Consider the following 12,812-nt stretch of genomic DNA (forward strand, 5'->3'; position numbering starts at 1 on the left):
GTTTCAGACAGATAATGCCTGTGAAGTGCTTACTATAAGATCTATCACATGGTAAATTTTCAATAAATATAATCTATTAGCTTTATTACAAGGGACATAAAGTCAAAGGAGGAAGATATGGGATACCCAGATCATAAGATTTACTTTGGGTTTTGTGATTTTGAGATCACATCACAGGAATTATCCGTGAGAACTACAAAATAGTAAGAGGTGACATATGAAGTACTTAATATGTACCAGATTGTTTTGTAAATGTGTTATCTGTATTACCCTTTTTAATCATTTTAACTCTATGTTATCTATACTATTATTATCCCCCATTTTCTACACAGAAACTGGGGGCCTGAGAGGTTGAAACCTTGCCCAAGATCCTACAGATGTAAGTGGAAAGCCAGGTATTGGACTGTAGAGATTTGGCTGCAGAAGGTCTGCCCTTAATCACCAGTGCAGGTAAGACCCAGGAAGTGAGTAAAGACAGGCAGTGCTGAGAGAGCATATGTAGTATTCTGCTTGATTTTGAACTTGGTGATACTGATAACAAGGTATTAGAGTGTGTGCCATAATTAACTAAATATACTAAAAACATAACAAAACCATGCTTTTTTTGCTTTTTTCCAGTTGTATATCCTTGGACCAACCATTTCTTCATTATAGCAAATGAATTGTGCATTAAAATAATCCCTGCATTGTATCTGCCAGTGACTATTGAGGGTAAATACAGGCTACCAGAGAATCATAGAAAGAGTCAAAGGAGTAATCCAATGATGTGGAAGTTGCATTAAAACACAGAACAAAGCAACATGAGCACATGCTTTGTCATAGTGACGGATTAGAAAACACAAGTTGCAGAGGGATTAACAAAGGCTATGTAAGGACACCAAATTCTTTGTTATACACTCACATTTTATCAAGCACCATGTCTTAAAGGAAATGATTAGGTTTAAATATTCACCTTTAAAAGAGAATATTTCTTAGATGTAAAATGGAAGTGTAATTTTGTTGTCACACCATATTGCGGGTTAAATCTAATCGTGTGGGAAAGTCCAAGCCTGAGTGTGATTAAAAATGTGAAATAAAAACGGTTGTTGGAATGTTAGATTGATTTTTTTGAATATTTTTAAAAATCTATCACAAAAATACAAAAAAAAAATAGAATACACAATTGAGTAGCCAAGCCTATCAGAGTATTGACAATATTAATTACCAATAAATAGAAGAAGCTATATATGAATTCGTTCATAGTCGCAAGTTTTTGTCCTTATTAGCTGCCATCTAGTTGACTCTCATAGTGACCTTATAGAAAATGGAATGAAATGTCTGGACCTGTGTCATCCTCACAATCGCTGGCATATTCTAATCCATCTTTGTGGCTACTATGCCAATCCATTTATCCAAATGTTTCCCTCTCCCTCATTCTTGCTTCTAATAATTAATACTTCTGATCACAAGTGATTTGGACAATATTCTGGTGTGATCCAAAGGTTTGCATTGGCTACTTTTCTTGAAGTAAGTCACCAGGCCTTTCTTCCTAGTCTGTCTTAGTCTGGAAGCTCTGCTGAAACCTGTCCAACATAGGTAACCCTGCTGATATTTGAAATACTGGTGGCATAGCAAACACAAGCATGATAGCAGCACCCAAGCCACCACAATACAACAAATTGGCAGGCAAGTGTGCCATCCCTAGTAGTCATTGTTGATCACTCTCTGACTTTCATACCATTCAACTCTATTAAAATATCTCTAAATTTTATATGAATATTGGATAAAATTTAGAAGTCAGTGATGAAAAACCACACAATAACAACCTTTATCCTGCTGGGACTGAGAGATGACCCAAAACTTCAGATAGCCATTTTTATTTTTCTGTTTCTCACTTATATATTGAGTATAAGTGGAAATCTGACCATCATATGCCTCACTTTAGTGGACTCCCACCTCAAAACACCCATGTACTTTTTTCTACAAAAGTTTGCCTTTTTAGAAATTTCATTCACATCTGCTTGTATTCCTAGATATTTGTACAACATAGCAACAGGTGACAGATCAATTACTTATCATATTTGTGTGATTCAAATATTCTTCGCTGATGTCTTTGGAGTGACAGAATTTTTCCTTCTGGCTATCATGTCCTATGACCGCTACGTGGCCATCTGCAAACCACTGCATTACGTGACCATCATGAGCAGCAGAGTCTGCAAGACGCTTGTCTTCTGCTGTTGCATGGCTGGTTTATTGATCATATTCCCACCACTTACTTTGTTCCTAAACTTGAAATTCTGTGACTCAAATCTGATTGATTATTTTTTCTGTGATGCATCTCCTATCTTGAAGATTTCGTGCTCAGACACATGGCTCATAGAGCAACTGGTTATTGTCTGTGCTGTGCTCACTTTCATTCTGACCCTTATATGTGTTATTCTGTCCTACATATACATTGTGAAGACCATTCTAAGGTTCCCCTCTGCCCATCAGAGAAAAAGGGCCTTTTCCACCTGTTCTTCCCACATGATTGTGGTTTCCATCACCTATGGCAGCTGTATCTTTATGTATGTCAATCCTTCAGGAAAGCAGTCAGTGGCTATTAATAAAGGTGTGTCAGTGCTAATGACATCCATTGCTCCCATGTTGAACCCATTCATTTACACTCTGAGAAACAAACAAGTGAGACAAGCCTTCAGTGACTCCTTCAAAAGAATTGCATTTGTTACAAAGAAGTAAGAGAATGGTCAAGTCCAGGAATAAAATAACAAGCTAAGAATAAACCATGGCCTTCTAAATCTGTTTGTCTCTTCTTGATCTACGTTCTATTCAGGCTAACCTTCTGAAACACTTATCGCACCCAGAAATAACATCTATCACCACATAAGTGCACTCCTTTATTCCTCTCACAAACAAACCCTTTCAGGACAATATCCCTAATCAGAAGACATGATAATATTTTTTTCAGTAAATGTAAGCCTGATATTACTTCCAATTTAGCAAACAAAAATTGAAAATGAAACAAAATATAAAAAATGAAAACCAAACAAGAAAATAGCTTACCTTGAATTTTTTTGAACTCACAGGAAAATACTTGATTTAAAGCGTTCATTACCTTTTCTAATCTAAAAATTGCTGAAATCTTTAATAATTGATTAAATTAAAACTTTTTGAATACCTAGTTGTGGGTACGCCTAGTCCCAAGTAGAGACTAAAAATTGATAATATCCCTGAATTTATTTTTCTCATTAGTAATTCTGTGTGACTAAAATTTAAAAAGCACACCACTACTAAAAAGTTACATTATCTAATATGAAAGTAAATATAACAAAAATAAATGTATGTCCAAATAAATGTGTTTTGAATAGAAGCAGAATTTATTCATTCACATCTACATGTAGACATAAAATGCTGAAATTTAAAAAAAAATTAAAAAATTCACAGATTATACAGAAAATATCTTAAATAAGGTAAGTAAAAGCTCTTTTCAAAAAAAAAAAAAAGCCACAAAATTAAAAGTATAATGTCAAAATGATAATTACAGTGGAAGAATTACAGTTATTCAGTTTTGAAAACACATCCAATTGCTCAAATAGAGTATAAATATCTGTTACAGGTTGAATTGTGTCTCCCTAAAAGATATGTTGATGTCCTAACCCCTGGTACGTGTAAATGTGAACTTATTTGAAAATAGGGTCTTTGCAGATGCAATTAGTTAGATTAACACGAGGTCCTACTGGAGTAGGGTAGGCCCGAATCCAATATGAGCCATGTCCTTATGAGAAAAGGAGAAGAGACAAGGAGCGAGATAGACACAGAAGGAAAATGGCGGCAGATATTGGAGTTATACTGCCACAACCCAGAAATGCCTGGGAGCTTCAGAACAGTGATAAACTATTTGAAAATTTCTATTGTTTTAAACCATTCAATTTTATGGTACTTTGCTAAAGCAGTCCCAGGAACGAAATACAATACCCACGCTCAAAACATAACTAAATTAAGCAATAATTCTTTGTACATCATGAAAACTTACAGTTTTAAAAGAAATCAGAGAAACCAAACCAACAATATATATGGATGTCTAAAGCAATTGTTTCAAAGCGCTTGACTGCTAACCAAAAGGTTGGTGGTTGGAAAACACCAGTAGCTCCGAGGAGGAAGATGTAGCAGTCTGCCTCCATAAAGATTTACAGCCTTGGAAACCCTATGGGGTCGATATGAGTGAGAATTGCCTCAATGGCACCTGATAAGACAATTGATAGTTGCCCTAGTGGCACAGTGGTTAAGCACTCAGCTGTTAACTAAGAGACTGGTGGTTCAAACCCACCCATTTTAAGAGCTCTGTAGTAAAGTCTAAAATTAAAAAAAAAATTACAGCCTAAAAAAAATTACAGCCTAAAAAATCCTGTGGAGCAGTTCTACTGTGTCACATGTGGTCACTATGAGTTGAAATCAATCAACTCCACAAGCACCTAACAATAATAAGAAAAAGATAATTGAAAAGAAAGTCCAAATGAAAGTTATAACTAATTTTTTCATGAAATAAATGCCTTATAGATTAGAAGAACACAAAGCATCCATCAATTTTCCTCAAAGAAAAGAACTCAAAAAGCTACTTAATAAACTTTCACAAGGATAAGTTATCTTCCATCTTTCTGGGGTACAGACCTAATAGCCATCCTTTGGTGACTGTCTTGGTATCTCCAGTATTTTGCATTTGGGGCAGTTCTACTCTGTCCTATAGGGTTGCTACGAGTTGAAATTAACTCCAAGGAAATGGTTTTTTTTGTTTTGTTTTGTTTTTTAATGTAAAAAATACTTTTCCCCTCATTCTTCAGTTTAATTCTATTCTTCATTTAGGTCTCAGTTTAAATGTCACTCACACCTACAGCTGTTTTGTTTCTTCATTACCCACTATACAAACACACAAACCAAGTCTGGAGAAATTTCTGTCCCACCTGCTGTTTTGAACTAAGCTTTTTCTTCTATAGCACCAACCTCACTAAAATTTTCTGTTTATATTGGGTATCTAAAATCTGCCATAAAGGCAAAAACTTCATTTGTTATACACACTGAAGTTTGCATAAAACCTAGTATATGAACAATACTAAACATATTACCTCCAAAAATATTGAACAAAAAGTCTCACAATCCCCCATAAAGAAGAATCATTATTTAATGAAGAAAAACTAAAAAAATAATTTTTACTTGAAAATTAATTATAAAAGAAACAAATGGGTAAAATATGCTGTATATTATTAAAGAATTTTGAATCAAGATTTAACTATCTGGCTATATTTATGTTTAGATATGACAAAGATTAAAAACAGTTATTTAATTTACACAGAAATAAATTAGGCAAACATTACCTACATTTATAACCTTATCAATTATATATGTTTACTAATATATATATACATAAATGTGTGTGTGTGTGTAAATATATACCATACCCATTATCGTCAAGTTGATTTCGACTCATAGCAACCCTACAAGACAGAGTAGAACTGCCTCTTAGGACTTCCAAGGAGTGGCTGATAGAACTGCTGACCTTTTGGTTAGTAGCTGAGTTCTTAACCACTGCAAAACCAGGCCTCCGAGTAAATATAAAAACATATGTATATACATAATATTTATATTATAATGGATAATCTTCCAAAAAGGACTGGGCTGATTATTAAATTTTGTTTCATAGATGGGTAAAGTTTCATTTGATTACAGGGTCTGTGATTGCTGCAGGACATGGCACTGCTTCTGCAGGATTGCACACATAATTATCAAGATTATCTCAAGGAAAACCTAAAGAAAATTTATTTTTATTTAAAGTACCCGATGTTTACATCAGGAAAATGGCACAAGAATCTAACAAGTATAGGTATGTAATTTTATAATTGAACAAAATTAATTACTCAAAATTTATCATTATTTCATTTGAAAATTTATTATGTTAAAATTGCAATAACTTATTGTATCTCCTTATATCCTATAGGGTCACTATGATTCAGAATCGGCTAGATGGCAACGGGTTTGGTTTTGGTTTGTATCCTGTAAAAATATATAATTTAAAAAATAAGTAATGGACTAAAGAAAAGCTAATACTCTAATGTATAGGGATAAAGAAAAGAAAGGTTTGGTGAAAGTGAGACAAATGTCCTTTATAAATACAGTTTAAAGTAAAAGAAGTTAAAAAATGGAATGAAGAAATGAGGACAATGAGTGTCATAATTTTCCTGGTTATCAAGACAAGGCCCACTAAACATTAACCCACAAAGAATGAAAGAGAACGATATTCTGGAATAAAAAACAGCCTCTAACAAGGGAGAAAAATTGAGGACTGGACTCTAGGCTACTCTTTGGTGTCAGGATTCTGGCTTTTCTATCCCTGCCTCTCCCAAAGCCAGATGTCTTTTCTACCGGAAAAGATCTTACTTGGGATTTTCAAATTCATGACTATTTGAAACTGAATTTATTATCAGATGCCAAAATAAATTCACCTATGCACTGAGCTAAAAGATTTGGCCACTCTGAGAAATCTGTGGGGCAAAGGAGGAATATCATGGAGAATTGGCATAAAAAAATATTAAGTCTACCAAGTTTTATATATATCCAAAGGAGAGAATATTACTATAGCTTGGTCCAGAAATCTGGCGACTATTGCTCTGGAATTTTTAGGTCTATGAATGCCAGTTCTAACAGGAAATTCCAAATGAAATTTTCCCATTTTGTTATTTAAAGAAATATCCTTGACTCTATTTTAAAAATCCAGTGCCTCACAGGTCTTCAGAAGCTCTGTGTCTTCGATATCTACTGCTTCTATAACAGAAATACCACAAGTGGGTAGCTTTAACAGAGAAGTTTATTCTCTCTCACAGCCCAGTAGGCTAAAATTCCAAATTCAGGGTGTCATCTCCAGGGGAAGGCTTTCTCTCTCTGCCTGCTCTGAAAGAAGGTCCTTGTCATCAATCTTCCCTTGGTCTAGGAGCTTCTCCACACAGGAACACCCGGTCCAAAGGATGCACTGTGCTCCAGGTGCTGCTCTCCTGGTGGTATGAGGTCTCCAACTCTCTGCTCACTTCCTTTTCCTTTTACCTCTTATAAGATAAAAGGTGGTGCAGGCCACACCCCAGGGAAACTCCCTTTACATTGGATCGGGGATGTGACCTTAGTAAGGATGTTACAATCCTACCCTAATCCTCTTTAACATAATCTAATCTTGCCTCATCAACCACAGGCAGAGATTAGGATTTACAACACATGGGAAAATTGCAATCAAAATGGAGGACAACCACTCAATACTGGGAATTATGGCCTCACCAAGTTGATACATATTTTGGGGGACACAATTCAATCCATGACATTGTGTGTCCTCTGTAATGTGTGCCCTTCAAATGTATGATTTTCCTCACTGTTTGGTGTTAGTAGACCTTAAGTACTTTGTGATTTTTCACTGTCAGGAAGAATATTCCTGCATTTACCTTCATTTCTGAAAGTAGTGCAATGTGCCATAAAGATTCAACTTCCCACTCATGTTTCTCTAATCTTTTCAAGTAGGTCTGCCGAGTATTTTTCACAGCTTTACTGAGGTACATATTGTAAAATGAGATAAATATTGACACATGAAAACATCCATGAAACCATCACCCAAATCAAATAGTGAACATATCCATCACTGCAAAAGTTTCCTAATGCCCCTCTGTAATTCCTCCTTCCCACCTCTCTTCACCCACCTCTCCCCATGCAACCACTGATCTGCTTCTGTCTGACTACACATTAGTTTACATTTTCTAGAGTTTTATATAAATGGAATCACATAGCATGTATTTTTTATTGTCTAATTTCCTTCACTAAAAAAAAAATTATTTTGAGATTTATTTGTCTTTTTTTGTGTATCATTACTTTATTCCTTTGTGTTGGTTTGTAGCATCCCATTGTGTTTGCAGTATCCCATCCATTATTATACCAAAATTTGTTTATCAGTTCACTAGTCAATGGACATATGAGTTGTTTCAAATTTGAGGCTGCTCAAAATAAAGCTGATGTGCACATTCATGTACAAGTCTTTATGTGGACATATGCTTATTTTTCTCTTGAATAAATTCCTAAGAGTAAAATGACTGCCTCATAAAGGAAGTATAAGTTTAAATTTTTAAGCTATTTCCAAACTTCTTCCAAAGTGGTTGCACAATTTTACATTCCCACAAACAGAGAATAAGAGCTGAACTTTTTCCACATCCTTGCCAACAATTGGTATTTTCAATTTTTTTTTTAAATTTTAGCCATTTTAATAAGTGTGTAGCAGCATTTCATTGTGGTTTTAATTTCCATAAAGAATAAGGATGTTTAGCATCTTTTCATATGCTTATTTCCCACATGAAAATAAACAATACAATCTTAGTAAACTCACTAACAGTTCCAGTAATTTTTTTAGAGTCCCCTTGGATTTTCTATGGAGATTATGTTGCCATTTGGCTCCCTTCACTTAGTATGTTTTCAAGTTTCATTCATGTTGTAACATATACCAGTGCTTCCTTGGTTTTGATTACCAAATAATATTCCTTTGTGTGTACATAACCAGTTGCTGTCAAGTCTCTCAGACTCATGACAACTTGATATGTGTCACAATAGATCTGGGCTTCACAGAGCTTTCAATGTCTGATTTTTTGGAAGTACATTGCCAGGTGTTTTTTCCAATATGCCTCTGAGAGGACTTCAACCTCCAACCTTTTGATTAGCAGCTGAGCACATTAACCATTTGTACCACCCAATGACTCCTGTGGATATGTTGCTGTTGCCAGATGTCGTCAGGTAAGTTCCAACTCATCACAACCTTAGGTACAACAGAACAAAACACTACCCAGTCCAGTGCTACCCTCACAGTCCTTGTTAGAGTTGAGCCCATTATTGAAACCACTGTGCCAGCTTGGTAAAGTAGAGGGTCTTCCTCTTTTTGGCTGACCCTCTACTTTACCAAGCATGATGTCCTTCTCCAGGGACTGATCCCTCCTGATAACATGTCCAAAGTATGTGAGAAGTCTCACCACCCTGGCTTCCAAGGAGCACACTAGCTGTATTTGTTTTGAGACAGACTTGTTCATTCTTCTGGAAATCCACGATATATTCAACATTCTTTCCGACACCATAATTTAAAGGCATCAATTCTTCTTCAGACTTCCTTATTCATTGTCCAGCTTTTGTATGCATATTAGGTGATTGAAAATATCATGGCTTGGGTCAAGCACATCTTAAAAAACTTAGCCCTTCAAAATGAAATCTTTGCTTTTCAACACTTTAAAGAATCTTTTGCAGCAGATATGGCCAATGCAATACGTTGTTTGATTTACTGACTGCTGCTTCCATGGCCATTGATTGTGAATCCAAGTAAAATGAAATCCTTGACAATGTCAGTCTTTTCTCTATTTATCACAATGTTGCATATTGGCCCAGTTGCAGGATTTTTGTTTTCTTTATGTAGAGGTGTAATCTATACTGAGGGCAGTGGTCTTTGATTCTACTCAGTAAGTGCTTCAAGTCCTCTTCCCTTTCAAGCAAGCAAGGTTGTGTCAGGGGCATATCGCAGGTTGTTAATGAGTCATCCACAAATCCTGATGCCACATTCTTTTTCATATAGTCCAGCTTCTTAAATTATCTGCTCGGCATACAGACTGAATAAGTATGGTGAAAGGATGCAACCCTGACTCATATTTTTGTTGATTTGAAACCATGCAGTATTGCCTTCTAAATTTCAAGACTACCTCTTGGCATATGCGCAGGATCCTCATTGAGCACAGTTAAGTGTTCTGAAATTCCCATTGTGTTATCCATAATTTGTTGTGATCCACAAAGTCTAATCTCTTTATACAGTCAATAAAATACAGGTAAACACCTTTCCAGTATTCTCTGCTTTCAGCCAAAATCCTTCTGACACCAGCAATGATATTCCTTATTTCAAATCCTCTTCTGAATCTACCTTGAATTTCTGCAAATTCCCTGTCAATGTACTACTATAGCCATTTTTTGAACGACCTTCAGCAAAATTTTACTTGTGTATGATATTAATGATATTGTTCAATAATCTCCACAATCTGTTGGATCATCTTTCTTCGGAATGTGCAATAATGTGGATCTCTTCCAGTCAGTTGGCCAGGTAGCTGTCATCCGAACTTCTTGGCATAGACGAGTGAGCACTTTCAGAGCTGCATTCATTTGCTACGACACTTCGACTGGTATTCCTTCAGTTCCTGGTACCTTGTTCTTTGCCAATGCCTTCAGTTCCGCTTGGCCTTCTTCTTTCAGTACCATCGGTTCTTTCTCATATGCTACCTTCTGAAATGATTGAACACCCACCAATTCTTTTGGTACAGTGAATGTGTATTCCTTCATCTGCTTTTGATGCTCCTTGGGTCATTCAATATTTTCTCCACAGAAATCCTTCAATATTGGAATCAAGACTTGAATTGTTTCTTAAGTCCTTTAAGCTTGGGGAATGAAGAGTGTGTTCTTTCCTTTTGGTTTTCTAATTCCAAGTCTTTGTACATTTCATTAAAATATTTTCTTCGTCTTCTGGAGTGGCCCTTTGAAATCTTTTGTTTAGCTCTTTTATTTCATCATTTCTTCCACTGGTTTTACCTACTCTACATTCAAGAGCAAGTTTCAGAGTATCTTCTGACTTCCATTTTTGTCTTTTCTTTCTTTCCCATCTTTCTAACAACCTCTTGTTTTCTTCGTGTATGATGTCGTTGATGTGGTGCCACAACTCGTCTGGTCTTCCTTTGTACAACAGGACAAAACACTGCCAATGCTGCACCATCCTCACAATCATTGATATGTTTGAGCCCTTTGTTACAGCCATTGTGTCAATCCATCTTGTTGAGGGTTCTCATCTCTTTCACAGACCCTCTACCTTACCAAGCATGATGTCCTTCTCCAGGGACTAGTCCCTCCTGATAACAAATCCAAAGTATGTGAGATGTAGTCTGGCCATCCTAGCTTCTAAGGAGCATTCTGGCTCTACTTCATTCAAGACAGATTTTTTTATTCTTCTAGCAGTCCATGGTATATTCATATTCTTCTGCAACCCATAATTCAGACACATCAATTCTTCTTTGGTCTTCCTTACTTATTGCCCAGCTTTCACAAGCATATGACGTGATTGAAAATACTATGGCTTGGGGCAGGCATACATTAGCCCTCAAAGTGACATCTTTGCTTTTCAACGCTTTAAAGAGATCTTTTTCAGCAGATTTGCCCAATGCAATATGTCCTTTGATTTCTTGACAGCTGCTTCCATGGGCATTGATTGTGGATACAAGTAAAATGAAACCCTCAACAACTTCAATCTTTTCTCTGTTTAGCTTGCCAAAATATTACATTTTAATGGATGGCCAGGATAAAACAAAACAAAACAAAACAAAAACCCCTTTGCTTCTGAGTCAATTATGAGTCATGGTAACCCTCTAGGACAGATTAGAACTGCCCCAAATGGTTTCCAAGGAGTGGCTCCTGGATTCAAACTGTTGACCTTTTTTTTTTTTTTTTTTACCAGCTGAACTCTTAACCACTGTACCACCAGGGCTCCAGACACTGCATAGATACTGAATTTAACATATTACCTAATTTTCACTGATGCATTTAATACCGTTTATTATGACTGATTTATTTAGTGACCCATGAATTCTTTCACAGCACAAAAATCTCTGAAATCTAAAACAGGAGTAATAATTTAATCAGTCACACTTCAGGTAGGTTATTTTACCAAATCTTGCCTCTTAGTAGTTTGTAAACGAAAGGTAGAACACTGACCAGGGAGCCCTAGTGGCACACTCGTTAACGTGCTTTGTTGCTAACCTAAAGATCAGCTGTAAGAACTCACTAGTATCTCTGTGAAAGATGTGAAAGTCTGCTCCCAAAAAGATTTACAACCTTAGAAACCCTAAGGAGAAATTCCACCCTGTCCTATAGGGTTGCTACGAGTGAGAATTGACTCAACTGCAGTGGGCTCGGTTTTGGCATCAGTGATTGGAGGAAAAGAAAGATTTTTGGAATAAGAGACCTTGTCCAGGCCATTCAGGTATGGAGACCTTACCAACTGATACTCTAAGTGTTTCTAGGTTGAAGAGCAGAAGATGGAAAGGAATCAGGAGCTTTAGAGGTAGAGCCTTCAAGCATATCATGTAGAGTGGCATGGTGAGTGTGACACTCAGCAGAAAATCATGATACTAATTAGGTCAGGCCTCCTTCCCTACCATGATAATGATTTAACTATGAGAACTGGTCACAGAGTGGAGACTGACAGAGCCATTAGCAATAGAAAGACAATGTTTTTAAAAAAAAAACACGTGAAACCATTCACATGACAAACTAATTGGGCCTGCAGGAAAAATTCCTTTTCACTCATCAATTTCATAAAGCTATGAACCTTAAAATACTTATTCAAGACTGAACTTTTTGATAGCCACTATTATAAATAATTGGACATAGCTTAGAAAGTATTATGAAGCAGGCATTGTCCAAAACTTAGATTTATAAACCCCTGAGCTTTTTACCAGAAACCCTGGTGGCATAGTGGTTAAGAGCTACAGCTGCTAACCAAAAAGGTCGGCAGTTCGAATCCACCAGGCAATCCTTGGAAACCCTATGGGGCAGTCCTACTCTGTCCTATAGGATCGCCATGAGTCAGAATTGACTCAACGACAGTGGATATTGGGTGGAGCTTTTTACAAAAATATCTTACTGCAGAATGTACTGACAAGATATAATTTGAACAACATAGAGAGAGCTACCTAGGGAAAATATTTCATCTGCAGAAGGGAGAGCGGAAGAAAAAAAATTCCTTT

General features: G+C 36.2%; 1 protein-coding gene across 1 annotated transcript; it reads left to right on the forward strand.

The window, feature by feature from the left end:
• Positions 1–1,782: 1,782 nt before the first annotated feature.
• Positions 1,783–2,718, forward strand: LOC126075605 (olfactory receptor 6C2-like). Its single transcript, XM_049883442.1, has one exon. The coding sequence runs from the start codon at positions 1,783–1,785 to the stop codon at positions 2,716–2,718; it is 936 nt and encodes a 311-aa protein (XP_049739399.1).
• The last annotated feature ends 10,094 nt before the right edge of the window (positions 2,719–12,812 follow it).

Source organism: Elephas maximus, chromosome 4 (assembly GCF_024166365.1).
Source record: "Elephas maximus indicus isolate mEleMax1 chromosome 4, mEleMax1 primary haplotype, whole genome shotgun sequence".
Classification (NCBI taxonomy): domain Eukaryota; kingdom Metazoa; phylum Chordata; class Mammalia; order Proboscidea; family Elephantidae; genus Elephas; species Elephas maximus.